Raw genomic sequence first — 17,484 nt, 5'->3', positions numbered from 1 at the left:
CCTTTTATCCACTGCTGGAAATCATAGCATGGGAATGTGCATGCCAACAGGATTGGCACCTCACCTTCTGCTGGCCCCAGACAACAGCCATGGCTCCTGCACCTGGAGCCAGTCACTGGGGCAATTCCAGGAGCAAGGGTGTTTCTGGGGACACCAGCAACCAAAACTGCATCTGTAGCCCAGCCATGCCGCCATGTCCTTATGCTCATGGCAGTGATGATGATTCATAATTCTCCCCAGGCTGCCCTGAGATGGCTCCTGCTGCATCTGGTGGCGGGATCCCAGTCTGCAATGTTCCCACTATGAGATAGGCACCCACCTCCCTCCAGAGGGGCTGATGTCTGCCCAGCTGCACTGGTCTGGGTCTTTCCCCCTCTGTGGGGCTTGCAGCCAGGACCCCACTGTTCAGGAGATTTCATTCTCCTTTTTATCTTGGCGGTTGGAAGCTGGGGAGCCGATAATGATGAAGGAGTGAAAATGTCAGCAGGAAACCAGCTTCAATCAGAACTGTTAAAAATAAACCCGCCAGGCCTGCTCTGGGAGGGGTAATCGGCCTCAGCAGCTCCTCTCCCCAGGTCCTAGAGCACGAGCCGCAGCTGTGCCAGCAGTGCCAGGCCACCTGAGCAGCTGTGCTGGAGGCTGGCTGCAACCTTGGCAGCTCCAGCCCTGGCCAGCACCTCCCCTGGAGCTGTAAGGAGCAATGCTCCAAGCCGACCAGGGTGAAGGGTCCCATCCCCTCTTCCCAGGCAATACTCTGACTCTCCCCTTTATGGAGTTCCCCTCTGCAATCCTGGCTGCTATTGCGCTCAGTCAGGCTGTGGCAGGAGATGTGGACATGCAGGTAACACAGCCCCCAGCTATTAAGGCACATCCACAGGACAGAGTCAACCACAGGCTCTTGGGGGTCACAGGGCTGTTGTCCCCACTGTGAGTCAGATGCACTTGGAACAGACAGGAGGTGCATTGTTAACCCCAAAGATAATTAACCTCAAGGCAGTTTTGAAAAGGGGTGTGGGGCTGCTCCATCACTTGAACTTTAATACAGAGATTGAAGATCTGTGTGAGACCACTAGGTGCCCATAGACTCGGGGCCAGAACTTTCCAGTCTGTGCTTTGTGGTTGGGTGCTGCTGTTTGGCTTCATACTTACTCCTCCAAGGCTCCCTGCATGTGTGGATTGGGGAGAGGGAGGAGCACCCAGATATGCCTCCAGCAACTCATTTCTACCTCCCCAAAACAAGGAGGGGCTGTGGATCCATAGCACAGGCAGGTCCATGGGGTGGGAGCTGCAGCTGTACTCACTACCTGCAGGCAGAGGCTTCCCCAGACCTGTGATGTGGTTTTGTGCCAGGGGCTCTTCAAAGAGCAGTTCTGTGGAGGGAAGCCTTGTGGGCTGGGATGCAGCTCCCAGTACCCTGTGGCGTGGCCATGACTGGCTGCTGCTCTCCCTAATTCCCTCTTGGGAGCTATTGTTACTGGGGCAAGGGCAGCCCCAGCTTGGGCCAGCCTTGTGGCAGGGCTTTGCTGCCTGCCTTCCAGCAGTTCTTATCTTGGCTTTGATGTATCACACGAGGTGGAGTCTCTTTATCTGACTGTTGGGTTTTCCCTGTAAGTGTGTGTTTCCCTGTGTTTGATTCCTATGCTTGGGTTTTCTTGCAGCCCCACGTTCACTCTGTTGTTTCCCACCTGCCTTTCCTTCTCCTATCCTGGCTGTTTCCTCCTAGCCCTGTGTGAAATCACCTCTCTTTTACCAGTGTTGGGCACGATTTGAGATGTCCCACTGGCTCCACCCTGGCTGCCTTTCACCCTGCAGTGCATCTCCCACTTCTCATCCCACTGCCAGCCTCTCCCAAGTGCTTTCAGGAAGCCCCAGGCTATGAGATGTAAGAGTTTTACCTGTCTGAGTGCTAGGGCCAAACATGAGGAGTGTGAAGGATGCTTAGTTCATGCCAGGGCATCTTGTCAAGTTCTCCAGCTGTCTTTGCAAGGGTCAGCCTCAGTTTCCGAACATCCTCCAGTCCACAAGGAGTTTGCTTTAACTCTTCTTAAAGCTGGGGCCAGTTGCAGTACCAGGACCTCTAAAGCTGAGAAGCAGCATCACAGATCTTCAGCATCAATTCTTGGCTCACCAAGATCTGGGACAGATCTGGGACAGCCGGGACGCAATTCTCAGCTTGGCTCAGTCTCATTCACACCTCGGAGGAATCCAGGAGGGCTGGCAGGGCTGGCTTCACACTTATTAGCAATTAAAGCCTCAGAGCCTGGGAGTCAATTAGCTCTGGGCTTTGCAGTGCTGCAAACCCAGGGGATGAGCCTGCTAACCAGAGCTGTAGCCAACTCCCCACAGGGCTCTGGGCTGGCACAGAAGAGCTATTTGCTTTTTCATTTACACCTTGGATGAGTGTTGCAGCGTGGAGTTTGGGGTACCTTCTCGGGTGTGAGCTGCCTGGCAGGGAGCACATACTGCATGCTGGAGGATGTAAGGCTTCATGACAGGCAGCTGGAGCCTGGCACTTCTTAGGACATGGCACAGTCATGTATGGGGTCGTGATGGAGTGAGGGGGTATTGACCTTGTCCTAATGTCACAGAGCTACATGGGACAGTCTTGCTGTGGCACACTGCTGTATGCTGGAGGTAGAACCACATATGGTCTAGCAAATCTCTGCCAGCACCCCCAGCTCATTCTGGCCCAAGCTCGGAAGCTGCTGGGCTACTCTGATTTGCTGGACGTCCTGGAACATGTGAGTCTGTGAGTGCTGAGGTACTATACTCTGGCAGCAGTTTCCCTCTGCAGGGTTGTGGGGCCTGACATGCAGCCCTGGGGGGAAAGGGACATCTCTGTGCCTTTTATTTGCAGTGTGCTGGGAGCATGCTTGAAATGAGCCAGGGTATACAGATATGAAGCAGATAAGTACACAGGCTGGAGGGTAGTGTGAGAGCTGGAAAAACATGCTTTGGTGGAGGGGTCATGCAGGGATTTTCCACTACTAGAGGCTAAGACAGAAGCAAAAACATGAAAAGAGAGGAGAAAAGATTTGCTGAACATCAGGGCTAAGGGACTTGGAGGTGGTGAGAGGCAGGGATGCAGAAAAGCAGGATGCTGTGCAGCAATGGGACCGATGGCTGGGTGCCTTGGCTCCCAGTAGCAGTGGGACACAAAGGCTGTGAGCCAGGCAGGTGCCGTTTTAACACTGTGTCCAGCCAGATACAGTGCTGGAAGGCACGAACCCTCACCCAGTAGACGGGGGAACCGGGGGAACCATGGTAGATGTGTCAGCCACAGAGCGGTCCTTTTGCACAAAGTGACAGGCTGGCTGCTCCCGCAGGTGGGTTGCAGGACACTCCCCTGCTCACCCCGGACTCTGCCAGACCAAAGGGCACTGGATACAGAAGGTGCTGTGGCTCTCTCAAGGCACTTTGGGAAGTGGGGGAGCTGATGGCAATGCCTTAGCCTCGTGTTGGCTCCCGTTCCCGCCGATAACGAGGTTGCAGGAACAAAGGGACCCTGTAGGGAGGGGGCGGTGACAGGCACGCAGGGTTTGCAGCTTGTTATTTCACTTGTGTTGCCATTAAAGCTGCTGCTTTTAACTTGTTTCAATCTCTGAAGAGGCTCCAGGGTGTGTAGCAGATGCTTTATTCCCCCTCCCTCCCACCCTCCCTCTTTTCCTTGGCCAGCTCCCCGTGTTCCCATAGCATCCCCCTTCCCACGGAGGCCGAGTCCCGCAGCTCTGGCATTGCAGCACAGCCCACGCAGGAGCCGATCCTTGCTGGAGCTGAACCGGAGCCACTGCACAGGCGCTGCCCTGGCAGAGCTGCTCAGCAAGATCCCCAGTGTCCAAACACCAGGCATGGTGTTAGCCATGGTGCATGGCCCCACATGCCTCAGCATCCCCGGGGCGTCCCCTCAGCCCACACTGACACCGTGGCACCCTTGGGTGATGGCAGCGAGAGTGAGTTGCTGGTGCTCGGGTAATGGCATGGGTGAGCAAGTGTCTCTTTGAAGCCACTGAGATTTATGCGTGCCCTGAATTGTTTTGCTAAATCAACACCATCACCACGCTGGGGCTTGGACTCCTATCACTTAGTGTTGCCATGAGCATATGTTGTCTTTTACACATGCTCTGCTCGTCTGTCCAAGCAACAAACCTCTACAGCTTTAATGTTTTTGGAAGCATCTGCATCTCCTGGGAGGGAAGGAACCAGGGCCAGAGCATGAGGCCAGCATGGCACTTTGGGAAGGCAGGGTAGTATGCATGAAGCACTGCTCCCTGCTCTGTTCACTTTTACACTTTACTGTGTGGACATAGTGGAGAGGCAGAATTTGTTGATAGGGCTTGTGTCACTGAAATCTGTGGTCTGAGACACTCAGCACATCGTGGTGTCAAGCTGTGTTTTGCCTTGCTGCAGCAAAGGATTGTTTTTGTCCTTATATATAAGGTTTGGCAAGGAGAAGCTCTGATTCATTGCTTTCACTGGAGCTGAGAAAATGAGAAGAAAAGATGTGTAACGTGAAACTTCAGGTGGGACTGCGGTCAGCTCTCCTAAGGGAAGTGACTTTTTATTTTCACTTGAACAACAGTGGATATGACCTGGTGCCAATAGATGCTGAGGATGCTGGTCCCTTCGGGAGGACTGTCCCATGGCCTGGAATCGTATCAGCCACCATGGGTGGTGTGTGAGCAGGTGATGATGTGGATACATAGCCCTTACACAGGGAAAGGGCCATTCAGAGCCAGGCAGCCTGTGTGATTCACAGCATGGGAACCCTGTATCTTGCGGGTGGGGATACAAGCCCTGCTTTCCAGCAGGAATGGGGTAGAGATATGCATGTAAGGGCATAAAGAGACCAAACTCCCCATCTCACTGAGGAGCAATGAGCCCTGCACAGAGCAGGAGAGGTCGGTGGTGGCTTTCGGGTTGGTGTGGTGACTGGAAGGATGGCTGGATGTCTTAATCTCTAGGACCCCTGTAGGGACACGGCTCTGCCTTTGCACAGTGCTTTGCTGTGCCACAGAGATGTCTCCTGTGCTGAATTTGGTTGCTGCCAGCATCCTTGTCCCCTCTGTCTGTGCTGTCCCTGCTCCATGCACCCTTTCTCAGTACCCATCGAGGCTGTGTGGGTTGGGAGGCAGTTTCTGTGGCTGCAGGTTGCAGTCTCCCCTAGCTCGCTGCGGGCTGTGGCAACCAGAGCTGGGAGGATAATGAGATCTTAATAGTCCAATTATATCCCATCGATTTACTCAGCACATAATTGTTGGCGGCTGGGGCTGCCTGGTGAAGCACTCACTCTGGCTGCCAGCGGGGAGGGCTGTGCCACGCCGCCCAGCCTGGGATGCTCTTGACAGCAGCCAGCTGTTCCCCCTTGAACCCCTGTAGGAGCAGTGCCTCCCTCCCCCACTTCCAGCTCACTGTCCCCCCCTTCCAGGAGGGGCAGTGACAAGAGTGACAGGCAGAGATTGGAGCAGGGGCCCTGGTGTCCTGCCCTGGCTGGGCATTCCAGCATCGGGCTGACCCCAGGCTGATGTCCCCCATACTGCTCTGGGGAGCAGAGGGGCTGTGCATCTCTGCCTGCCACTGAAACAGGCTGACAGAGGTGACTCCTGGTGCGTGGCAGTTCCTACCAGCAGAGCAGTGGTGGAACCATTGTCCATGCAGACTGCACTGGGTGATGTGGTACTGCCAGAGGTGTGCCCAGCTGATCTCCTGACAGCTGGAGTCAGCTCCCAAGCATCCACCTACAGGTGTTCTTGCCCAGCAAGGCTTGGCAGGTGCGTCTGTGTACTTTGCTTCTATTAATTTTCCTTTTGAGCTGGCTGTGGCTGAGAGACCCATGGATTTCTAATTTGGAGGATTCACTCTTAGCTGTGATTTTAAGCTTGCCTTTGTGATTGTGTTGGTCATCCCTTGTTCTAGTATTGTGAAAAGAAGTAAATAATGTTCCTTTTCCCCACACTATGCTGCTTTGAGCCCTGTCCCATTCCCTCCCATTTCCCCTTCCGGCCCCTGCCAAAGCACCTCTTCAGGAACCCCACGTTTTTCCTGTGTGGCAGGGGCTCACACCGAGCTCACCATGCTACACGTTGGCTTGTTTGTAACCATGCATCAGGCTCTGCCATCCCACTTTGTCCTGTGCAAAGGCCATCAGCCCCAGGGCTGGGGTTGCAGTGGGTGACAGGAAGCAACAGGCAGTAGCAGGCAGCACACAGGCTGTGACCTTAGGGACATTGGAGTGAGATGTGCTGGGGGCAGTGGGAGGCCTGTCTCATCTCCCTTGGCCAGGATGGAGTGGTACCAGCAGCCGGGCCAATGGAACCCATTAAAAATCAAACAGTGTGACATAATACTGGGGACACGCCAGAAGAGCCTGAACTTGAGGCAGGGCTGTGGAGCCCTGCTCACACTGGCACTGGGGCAGGTGACACAGTGGACAAAACTGTGGGTTTTTGCCTTGGCATCCTGCTGATGCAGAGGTGGGGTGGCTGCTTTCCATCTCCAGCAAGCAGCTCCCTTAGGGACACCCCTCCTTGGGCACTGGGTCTTTGCAGCACTGGGAACTTCTGTGCATCACCTCGAGTGGGTTGTGTCACCCCATGTGGGATTGTGGACATGTGGGTGACATTTCCCCCAGCACAGGGCTGCAGGTACTGACGCTGGCACAAGCAATGGGTGCAGCAGCTCCTGCCCTGAAGTGGCAGCAGGAATTGAAGAACCCCTGGGGGACTTTGGGCTGTTGCTACTCATGCAAGAGCTGATTAGTTTATTGATTATTTTGTAATGCAGGAGTCTTACTGTCCCATCAGCTCAGCCCTCGTCACCTGTCAGGCAGTGAAGGTGGTGGTGTGAACAGCTGTCAGCCCTGTCTCTGCTCATCCCTCTGCCCTGGATAGGCTGTGCTGGGACAGACAGCATGTGCGGGGTGATCTGAGAGACACCGGGTTGCTTTTTTTAATAGCTGCTGGTGCCACAGTCCTTGCTGGGGAAATGCTGCTTGTGTTCTGGCACAGCTGCCTCTGGCACAGCACCACTAAGGTGAGGCTGGGATCCGGAGAGCATTTGTACCAGCATGAAATACAGCTGGTTGCAGGGCTGGTGGCTTTGGTTGCCTTGTGTGCTCGAGGCTCGGTGGATGAGCTGGTGCCTGCAGTGACTGGTGTCAGCACCGGTGGAGCAGAACTGCTGCAGCAGTGCCTGTGAGCCAGGGACATGCAAAGTCCTGCATTTTCATTGTGGGAGCTGTGGGTTGGGGGAGCCTGAAGCCCCCCAAAATTAGTTTCCAGCGTGGATAGTGGGAAGGAAATAAGGTAAAGAGAGGGGCAGTCTCCTGCACTTCACCTTCCTGGAAGCCGGCACTGGTCTCGGGCATGCGGGCACTGCCAGGGTGGAAAGTCACTCACCTGGCACAGCGCGGCTCCGCACCCTCGCCGGCATGCCTGGGACGTGACACGGGCGGCAGCTTTGGCCCGGACAAAGCGCCCGTGCGGCTGCTGACACCGGGCAAGACGGACCTGTGCTCCAGCACCGGAGCCAGCCCCGCGGCCGCTGCCAAGCCGGGCTGCCTGGCGAGGGCAGCGCCTTGCCGGAGGGCTGCCAGGCCGCCCCGGCGCTCTTGGCAGCGGGGGGCTCGGGGGACGCGGGGCCAGCGCCGCCGGGAAGCAATTACCTCCCTGCTGCGTCCGGCCCTAATCCCCTCACACGGCGCGATAGGAGCCTCCTCGCCAAACAAGGCTCAATCAGGTTAAAGTGTGAAGTCAGGATTAGCCAAAAGAATGAGAGCGTGGTAAAATAGCTCCGGCCTCCTTGCCCGGCCGCCGCAGCCCCGCTGCGGCCCCCTCCCTCTCGCCCGCCCTCCGGCCCGGCGGGCTCTTGCCGGGGAGATTAAGGCTGCCGGGGTTTGTTCGCCTGAGTGGGCTCCCCACTGGGAAGCCATGTCGAACAGTTTTGCTCGGGCGCCCCGCTAAGCGCCGGGCAGGGCGTCGCGCTGGGGGGTTGGCTCCCAGCGCCGAGCCCCTGCCAGCCCCCAGGAGCCCACGCCTGGCTGCTCGCCGAGGCTCCCTGGGAACCGGAGGCAGTGGGATGGGGCTGTGGCTGCCGGGAGAAGCAGCGCCGGGGCACCTCCAGACTCGCCGCAGATACCGCGCCATCGAACACACAATGGGGCGGAGGAGCCGCGCGTAAGATCTGAGCGGGGAAGCTCCTGAAATCCCAATCCCTGACCACCACCATCCTTCTCACTGCCCAGCCAGGGAGGACTCGTGTGGATGTAGTCTGGCCACGAGGCTTTTTGGGGACTTGGAAGAAAAGTGGGAGCCTGCCTTTTTGTCATCACACAGCTGTGGGTCGGAGCTGGCTGCTGCTGTTGTACAGGCATCTGCTGAGTCAGAAATCCATGCGGGAGGTGAGGGTGGCAGCAGACATTCCCTCCGTCGCCTCCTCACCCCTTGTTATACTTCCCTCTTTTCCCCCCCTGGGGTTACCAGAGCCCTCTGTACCTTGTGCTGTCCACGGACAAACTCCAGCTGCATGGTCCTCTGGCGCCATGGCACAGGGATAGGAGGACAGTGGCGCTGTGAATGGGCTGGCTGTTTGGTAAACACCTGGATTCAATAGCCAGGAACTCTTAAACTTGGAGCTTTAGGACAACACCTGGAAGTGATACCAGAAAAGGCAAGTGAGGGTGACTGACAAGTCCCCCTTCTCTGTGCCCGTCCATCAGCTGTTCTCCAGCAGGGCTGTCAGACCTGCCAGTGTTCATGGTCACCACTGCAGCTGGCACTCCACACACTATGGCAGTGACACTCTTATATTTGGTGGGGTGTGAGGTGGCAGCGATGCGGGCTCTGCGAGCGGCACGGCGGAGCGAGGAGAAGCCGTGCCATCTGCTGTTTCTTCTGCGCCAAAGTGTAAAGCAAACATAGCTGGGAGCTATGAAACACCAGGAGGGAAGGGGCCATGCCTTGTTCCAACGCCGGGGCCCGAGGACTCCACAGGCAAAGCATGTGTTTGTCCTGGTGTTGTCAGCTGTGTAACCGTGCAATGCAATCTCAGCCAAGGCCGGGGCCTTGCTGAAACCCTCGCATCCAGCGTCTGTCCCTCTTGGCTTTGGTACCCCCAACGGCAGCACTTCATTGGTGACTGTCACAAAAAGCTGTGAAGGGGAGAAGCCTCGCAAAGTCAGCTGAAACCTTCTAGCAGCATTTCCCTCGCAAGCTGTAAATGAGCAGCTTGGAGACAGACGCTTGGGTTTACTCCCTGGGTGCACTGGGACTCCCATGTGCTCCAAGCCAGAGAAATGGGAGCAAGATTTCCATGGGGGAACCAAACAAACTGCAGACAGGACCTGCCTGGGCAGGCAGTGTCAGAGCTGGGAGAGGGGTGCAGAGCACTGGAGTGGGGTGCTCAGCTCTGCAATGGGTTTCTTGTTGGAGGACAGGCAGCTGCCAAGAAGGAATGTGGTGCGTTAAATGCTTTGTTAGGAAGAGTGGTGAACTGCCCCTGGAGGGTTCATAGAATCATAGTATGGTTTGGGTTGGAAGAGACATTGAAGATCATCTAGCTCAAATCCCTGGCCATGGGCAGGGATGGCACCCACTAGATAAGGTTGCTCAGTGTCCCATCCAACCTAGCCTTGAACACTTACAGGGATAGGGTATCCACAAGTTCTCTTAGAGAGTCACCTGTCCCAGTGGCTCTCTATCCACACAGTAAAGAATTTCTTCTTTACATCTAATTTAAAACTCTGCTATTTTAGTTTAAAACTGTTCCCCCTATCACTGTCTGTCCATGTAAAAAAGTTGCTATCTTTTCCAAATAATTTTCTAAGGGGTTCCTTCTGAGAGCTAAAAGAGAAAAGAGGAATTAGTGCAATCCTGTATTTTTCTGAAAGGCCAGTGCAATGCCTGGGGGTCCCCAGGCTCATCACATCTCCAACATAGTATGAGGAGAAGATATTTGTATTTGAAGGAGTGCTGGAGAACTGGAGGCTGCTGCAGGTGTCTGGTCCTTTTTGTTTGTAGAGAGTGAGGGGACCCTGGTCCCTCGAGGGCGGTCAGGCCGGAGTTGTGGGAGCAGCTGGCACAGTCGGGGCAGGCAGTGCAGACAGACAGAGCAGGAAACTGCATCAGGGCAGCAGCGCAGGCAGCACAAGCAGGCAGGGCAGCCTGGCAGTGCCGCCACGTGGGTTGCTGCGAAACTGCGCCGGCTGCTCGCAGAGGAGCTGGCTTCTCCTTCCCCAGAAACCTGGGCAGTTCCTGGGGCGACATCTCCTTTTCACTGTCCCAGCCATGATGCTTTGCCAGCCGGGTTTGGTTTCCCAGAAATGACCCAGACTGATGCACGAACTGGGCAGGGGCTGGTGTGTCACACTGGGACTGTATAGCATCTCCTTGGTGGTTGGGCATCCCACTGGAGGGTTAGGCAAGCCCACTGTCCTTTTGATTTCCTTTTCCTCATGCATCCGTGCAAGTAATGCTGGTGCTTCCCTCTGGGAACATTTTCTCGTTGTATCAGTGAAGCTTTCAGCTGGGGTCACGTCCCAGTTTGGAGTCCTCCAGGTGTTTTGCAAGCAGCTTGTTGCAAGTCCATTTGTTGAACCCTCTTTTTGGAGGAAATAAGGACATGGAGATGAATGTGGATGCTGTACCTACCTCGTGACCCAGTCCAGCTGTAGGGTATCAATAGCAAATAGGCTTTGTTATGTTGAAGCACAGCTGGTGAGCACTATGTGTGAAATGCTGACATCTATGGACAACCTAAACTATCTCTTTAGGCTGGGATGGGGGTGTCTGTGTAACCTGTGCAATTCTGGGAATAATTAATCTGTGCAGGATGCCCTGATCCTCCTCCTCACTCACCCATGGACTTGCATAGGGAAAATGCTGTGTTGTGCCTCAGTTTCCCTCTGCCAGGAAGGAGATGGGAACTTGACCTCCTGCCCCAGGGGTGGCTGGAGCAAGACTCTGCTGGCACCCCAGAATGTGAGCAGGCAATGCAGTTGCCAGCCAAGTTTGGAGGAGCTGCTGACTATTAGGTTGGGAGAGAGAATGGCTGTTTGGGAGCCATGGAGAATAAATAAAACAAGCAGGTCTTCCCGCAGCTGAGCCAGTTCACCCAGACCCTACTTGCAGTGAGATTTGTGTCTTCATGGTCTTTAAAAGCCAGCCCATGGTGAGAGATCTGACCTGCTGTCAGCCCTGCAACACAGAGCCCTTGCTGGCTTGGCATGCCTTGGCAATGCAGAGCAGGTGATTACACAGACAGTACCCTGCAGTGATGAAGTAAATAATGACCCGATTATTTGTGCCCTCTGAAGTGGAGGTCAGGTTCCATGGGAATGCCTCCTGGAGCTGCTAAGTGTAATTGCCAGTTAATCAGCAGGGACCTATAATTACAGCAGTCAGAGAGTATTTAAGTATGGAGGGTTTTCCCAGTGCCAGTCAGCTCTGCTTTTCACAGCCAGGGACTGCAGTGCCCAGGGAGCCCCAGTCACTTTGAGCCACCATAGATAGACCTGGACTTGCCTCAGGACAGCCAGCAAAGCAGTGGTCAGCCAAGGACCTGAAGCCAAATTACAGCTTGTTGGAGTCCCTGAGGGATCACTGAGTGCTGGGGCGTGCCCCTGCCTGTGGATGCCCTGCTCCCATGGGACATTACGATGTGCAGGCACTGCCCATTTTCCTTCTTGCCTCTTTCTTCTGCAGGGACCTGAGTGAGAACTTCATCCAGGCCATCCCCAGGAAAGCATTTCGTGGGGCCACCGACCTCAAGAACCTGTGAGTCCTGGCACTGTTGGGCATGAGGGAGTTTGGGGTCAGCAGGCAGCGGAAGTGATCATGAGCACTGATTGCTTTCTGCCTGGGCTGTCCCAACAATTCTCCCCTTTTTTCCCTTTCTCCTGCAGACAACTGGACAAGAACCAGATCAGCTGCATTGAGGATGGGGCTTTCCGTGCCCTACGGGGGCTGGAGGTCCTGTAAGTGACTGGGGATAGGCTGGAGCCTCTAGTCTGCAACCCTATGCAGTGTGAGGGTGTCCTTGAGTGTCCTCACTCACTGACGTGCTGCAGGGACATCCCCAGCATGCCATTTCTCCCTGGGCTCAAGCGGGCTGACCAGGGTTCTGGTACAACTGCTGCAGAGCTGTGCTCCAGGGCTTGATCGTGCCCCAGGGGCCACCTGGGTGCCACTGGCTGTGGAGAGGAGAAGCCTGGAAAGGACAGCAAGTCCTGCTGAGGGTTTGGGCTGTTCCCAGCCTGTAGTTCTCCATCCATTCACCCTGTGCTAGGTTGCTCCCAGGGGTTAGTGCCACCTAGACCATCTCATGCTCCTATTTACAGCCTGTCTGCCCTGACCTGCCCTTCTTTGTTTTCCTGCAGGACCCTGAATAACAACAATATCACTTCAATTCCTGTGTCCAGCTTCAACCACATGCCCAAGCTGCGGACGTTGTGAGTGCCGTGGCGGTGGTGGTGGTGGGAGTGACCTCCTAGGCTAGAGTGGGATGTCTCCAGCTGCGCTGCTGGTGCTGGTGGCTCAGTAGTGCTGGGACAGCACTGTGGCGAGGGAGTGGAGGGGGCATCCCTGCAAAGCATCCCCAAGTACTGCCAAGCAAGGTAGCCTTGGCAACTGTCACAGATGCTCTTAGGTCCCTCTGTATCTCCCTCTGAATGCCTCCAGCCTTTGCGATGAGCCAGGGTGGAACATTCAGAGGGCAGTGGGGTGGGCAGGAGCTGTCCTGTGGCTGCTGACTGCTCCATCCATCCACCTGCAGCCGCCTGCATTCCAACCATCTTTTCTGTGATTGCCACCTGGCCTGGCTCTCACAGTGGCTGCGCCAGCGCCCTACCATCGGGCTCTTCACCCAGTGTGCTGCTCCTGCCCAGCTTCGCGGCCTCAACGTGGCTGAGATCCAAAAGAATGAGTTCAGCTGCTCCGGTGAGAGGGCAGGGGACGTGGTGGGTGCCAGGGCAGGGACATGGGCCAAGAGGACAAGGCTTGTGCCACTAATGCAGCCCATCTCCACTCCCTGACATGTATCCCAGCTCAGAGCCTCAGAACCCATGCTGTGGGTTCATCTCAGGTCAGCACAGTCCTTGGTGTGGGGACAATATGGGGACAATGCCACCCTGTCAGTGTGACAGTACGTCAGTCGGTACCTTTGGAGCTTTTGCAGGGGGTTGGGGTTCACCAAGAGCTTATGCACCCGCTCAAAGGTGCCATGAAATGTCCCTGTGTGCTGAGCTGTCATCAGGGTCCCTACTTCAGGGTACTGCCACATACTGGCCTGGCTCAGTTCTTTGCAATTCCAATGCTGGCTGCTTCCCTGGCAGGACAAACGGACTCAGCACATGCCCAGCTCTGCAGCTTGTCCTCCGGCTCCTGCCCAGCCATGTGCACTTGCAGCAATGGCATTGTGGACTGTCGGGGCAAAGGGCTGACAGCCATTCCTGCCAACCTGCCCGAGACCATGACAGAGATGTGAGTATGGCCCCACACCATCACCACCGGGTTCCGGGTGGCTCAAGGCACTGGGAACACTGGAGCAAGCCTCGCAGCTCAGCCACTCTGTAGGGCAGCAGGCCTTCCTTGCCCTTCTCTCACACTGCCCAGATTTAGCCCTGGATTTAGCTGTATTAAAAATGTAAATAGAGAAATAATCTCCTTAGAGAAATCCAATTATGGTGCAAAGCCCCTGCTGGGATGGTGCACAAAGCATGTGGGAGGCAGCAGGCACCCCCAAACCCGAGGTGCTGGGGAGGAGAGGTGCTTCCTCCACTCAAGCCACTATGGTTCCTCCACCCATGGCACCTCTTCCTGATGGAGAGAGCCCCAACCACAGGATGCAAGTTGTCTCTGGAAAGAATATTTCCACTCCTGTGGGGTAACATACTGCGACCTTAGGGGTCCTGCAAGACCAGCTCTGTCAGTGGGGATTCTGAGATTTGGCCAACCCTAGAGCCCTCATCTCTCCCTATTCTCTTTGCAGACGTCTGGAACTTAACGGCATCAAGTCCATTCCCCCAGGAGCCTTCTCACCCTACAAGAAGCTGCGGAGGATGTAAGTGTGCAGCCTCTGCCAGCTCACCTTGAACCCCAAGAGCCTTCACCCTGCTGGTCACTGCTGAGAGCTGACAGAGAAGGGGCACCTGCTGTGACATGGGTGCCCCGTATGGCAGCACTGGGAGGGGGTCTTGGATAACCCCAGCTCTGTATATTGGGTCTTGGGGGTGGTCCCCTGGAACTAGCAGAAGGATGAGGACATAGGACAAGAGAAGAGGGGACCAGGCCACCTTCTCCCTTTGGGTTTCAGAGACCTGAGCAACAACCAGATCTCGGAGATCGCCCCTGATGCCTTCCAGGGGCTGCGCTCACTGAACTCCCTGTAAGTGCCTACAGTAGTGTGGGTGGGGTGGGGTGGATTCTGTACCCCTTAACCATGGTTCATATCACTCCCCCATCTCTCTCACACCAGCCTTTCTTTCCCAGGGTGCTGTATGGCAACAAGATCACGGACCTCCCTAAGGGTGTCTTTGGAGGACTTTTTGCCCTGCAGCTGCTGTAAGGCACTAGTGGCTGTGTGGGATGCTTTTCAGGGACATGGGGAAGCAGGACTGAGGTCCCAAGCACCCTTGGTGCAGTGAAGGGGTGTCCCCAGACTCACATCCTTCCTTCTCTGTCAGGCTTCTCAATGCCAACAAGATCAACTGTGTACGGGCAGATGCCTTCCAGGACCTGCAGAACCTCTCACTGCTCTCACTCTATGACAACAAGATCCAGAGCCTGGCCAAAGGCACGTTCACCGCCCTGCGGGCCATCCAGACTCTGTGAGTGTCCACACCAGCTCCCATGCCTGGGCAGGTGAACCTCTGGGGGAAAAGCATCTCCAGGGCTGGAGCTGGTGATCACCCACTGCTCCTGGTGGTGTGTCACCCATTGTCCCTGGAAGTGTGTCACCTGCTGTCCCTGGCACAGGCACCTGGCCCAGAACCCTTTCATCTGTGACTGCAACCTGAAGTGGTTGGCAGATTTCCTCCGTGCCAACCCCGTGGAGACCAGTGGAGCCCGCTGTGCCAGCCCCCGGCGCTTGGCCAACAAGCGCATTGGCCAGATCAAGAGCAAGAAGTTCCGCTGCTCAGGTGAGAGCTGTTCCCAGCCCTGTCACGGGCATCCTGTGGCATGGCTGTCCTCACCCCTGTCCCAGCCTGGTGTCTGTGTGCTCACAGGGCTGATGTGTGTGTTTTTTTGGTTTTTTTTTTCCCCACAGCCAAAGAGCAGTATTTCATCCCAGGTGAGCAGAGGAGCCACACACACGTGAATGGGTGTGTGCATGGTGCCAGGCTGCCTGTGGGGATGTGGTACCAGAGCTCCTTCATTTACCACACACTGGATAGCAGGATGTGTTGTGGCATCTCGAATCATGCTGTTACGTGGATGGGCACAGAGGTGCCCCTAGAGTCCAGCTCTGTTTGCAGGAGGGTGGTGGGAAGTGCAGTGCTCTGTGTACCCAGGACAAGTATCTCTGTAGATAAGCTGCTTTGGGCATGGAGAAGAGTAATACGTGCACAGGGGCTGGAATGAGGGGAGCTGGGGAAGAAAATGAGACCAGATGGGGATGTGGGAGGATCAGAGGGAGAGGGGGAGGTGCAGTCCCCTCAGTCCCCTGTGCCTCTACCCATGGGAACCCACGCTGCCTTCACCATTACACAGGGACAGAGGATTACCAGCTGAACAGTGAATGCAACAGTGATGTGATCTGCCCCCCAAAATGCCGCTGTGAATCTGGTGTGGTCGAGTGCTCCAACCTGAAACTCGCCAAGATCCCAGATCGCATCCCACAGTCCACAGCTGAGCTGTAAGAGTCTCCTCTTTTGCTCTGCCTTCCCTCCTGCAGCAGGCACCTTGCTGGCACTGGGGTTTGGCTTAGGGTTTGGGCTGTACCAGGCATTTTGCAGCCATTTCCTGAGCCCTTTTCCCTGCTGCCCACTCCAGGCGCTTGAACAACAATGAAATCTCCATCCTGGAGGCCACTGGCATTTTCAAGAAACTCCCACATCTGAAGAAAATGTGAGTATTGGGCAGGCACAATCATGTCAGGGCTGTCTGAGGGCTGGGAAGGCACATGTGGGTCCTGATGCCAGGGCAGACTGGGGTGTGAAATGGAGGGCATGTCCCAGTCTGAGGGTCCACTGAGGGACTGGCAGCACAGGGTGCTTAGTGGGGATCTGGGGGAGGCATAGTTCAGGATGAGGTCAAGGCAGAGCCCTCATCCCAGCCTGCTTTTCCCTCTTTGCAGCAACCTCAGCAACAACAAGGTGTCGGAGATCGAGGATGGGGCATTTGAGGGGGCATCCTCTGTCAATGAGCTGCACCTCACTGTCAACCAGCTGGAGTCTGTGCGGAGCGGCATGTTCAGGGGCCTAGACGGGCTGAGGACACTGTGAGTCCCCTCTCCTCCATGAGCACCCACATGGGGACATCCTTACTCCTTGCCTCTCTGCAGGGCCAGCTCAGGATGCCTTGCTCACCAGCTGGCTGTATCCAGTGCTGGGGGGGCAAGTTTTTGCTGCTCAGGGACTTGCTTAGGCTCATTCTGCTGTCCAGAGCTGAGGTGGGCACAGCCTGAGCACTGCTAAGGTGGGTTTCCCCCGTGGTACCTGCCTGTGTTGTAGGTGCCCTTGTTCTCTTCCCTCTGCAGGATGCTGAGGAACAACCGCATCAGCTGCATCCACAATGACAGCTTCACAGGGCTGCGCAACGTCCGCCTGCTCTCCCTGTACGACAACCAGATCACCACAATTGCCCCGGGCGCCTTTGACACACTGCAGTCCCTCTCCACACTGTATGTCCTGGGCCCCGGGGGAAGCCCCCAGCCAGTCCATGTCACTTCGGAGGGCTGCAGGTCCCCTTGCCTGGTGGTTGTTCAGGTGCTGCCCTTGCGCTTTCCCCTGTGCAGGAACCTGCTCGCCAACCCCTTCAACTGCAACTGCCAGCTGGCCTGGCTGGGGGACTGGCTGCGCAAGAGGAAGATTGTGACAGGGAACCCTCGGTGCCAAAACCCTGACTTCCTCCGGCAGATCCCGCTCCAGGATGTGGCTTTCCCTGACTTCAGGTGTGAGGAAGGTAACTCATGGGCCCTGCAGCGCCAAGGGTGAGGAGACACCAGGCTGCTCATCCCAGGGTGACGCCGTGCTCCTTGTCCCAGCACCATCTTTGCTGCCAGGATTTGCCCGTGGCAAGGCAGTAGCTCAGGGAGCCCCATGAATGCCCTCCCATAATGATACAAAAATTTTAGTTCCCGGTACCCAGCCTTTGGGCACTCAAATATCCATTCTGAAGACAGAAGAGGGGTTTGCACCCTCTGCACCTAGGGGCTCTTGTATGTATGTGGGTCCATGCTGCCAAATGTTGTGCCCTGGGTGCTGACAGGAGCAGATGTGTAGGCAAAACCCACTGGGATTCATCCTGCTCCTTCCTGCCTTCCCTTCTCAGC

The 17,484-nt window shown here is 55.9% G+C and overlaps 1 protein-coding gene across 1 annotated transcript in view; it reads left to right on the top strand.

Annotated features, from left to right (window-relative positions):
• The window catches only part of SLIT1 (slit guidance ligand 1), a 59,381-nt gene that overhangs the window by 32,193 nt on the left and 9,704 nt on the right, over positions 1-17,484 (top strand). The window contains exons 5-20 of the mRNA XM_062496003.1: positions 11,697-11,768; positions 11,897-11,968; positions 12,371-12,442; positions 12,766-12,929; positions 13,325-13,472; positions 13,981-14,052; positions 14,305-14,376; positions 14,481-14,552; positions 14,675-14,818; positions 14,967-15,130; positions 15,259-15,282; positions 15,702-15,846; positions 15,984-16,058; positions 16,288-16,431; positions 16,690-16,833; positions 16,948-17,114. Of these exons, the coding sequence (XP_062351987.1) occupies positions 11,697-11,768; positions 11,897-11,968; positions 12,371-12,442; positions 12,766-12,929; positions 13,325-13,472; positions 13,981-14,052; positions 14,305-14,376; positions 14,481-14,552; positions 14,675-14,818; positions 14,967-15,130; positions 15,259-15,282; positions 15,702-15,846; positions 15,984-16,058; positions 16,288-16,431; positions 16,690-16,833; positions 16,948-17,114 (1,751 nt within the window). The remainder of the gene's footprint in view (positions 1-11,696; positions 11,769-11,896; positions 11,969-12,370; positions 12,443-12,765; positions 12,930-13,324; positions 13,473-13,980; positions 14,053-14,304; positions 14,377-14,480; positions 14,553-14,674; positions 14,819-14,966; positions 15,131-15,258; positions 15,283-15,701; positions 15,847-15,983; positions 16,059-16,287; positions 16,432-16,689; positions 16,834-16,947; positions 17,115-17,484) is intronic.

Source organism: Cinclus cinclus, chromosome 7 (genome assembly GCF_963662255.1).
Source record: "Cinclus cinclus chromosome 7, bCinCin1.1, whole genome shotgun sequence".
NCBI lineage: Eukaryota > Metazoa > Chordata > Aves > Passeriformes > Cinclidae > Cinclus > Cinclus cinclus.
This window is presented reverse-complemented; position numbering and strand designations above follow the sequence as displayed.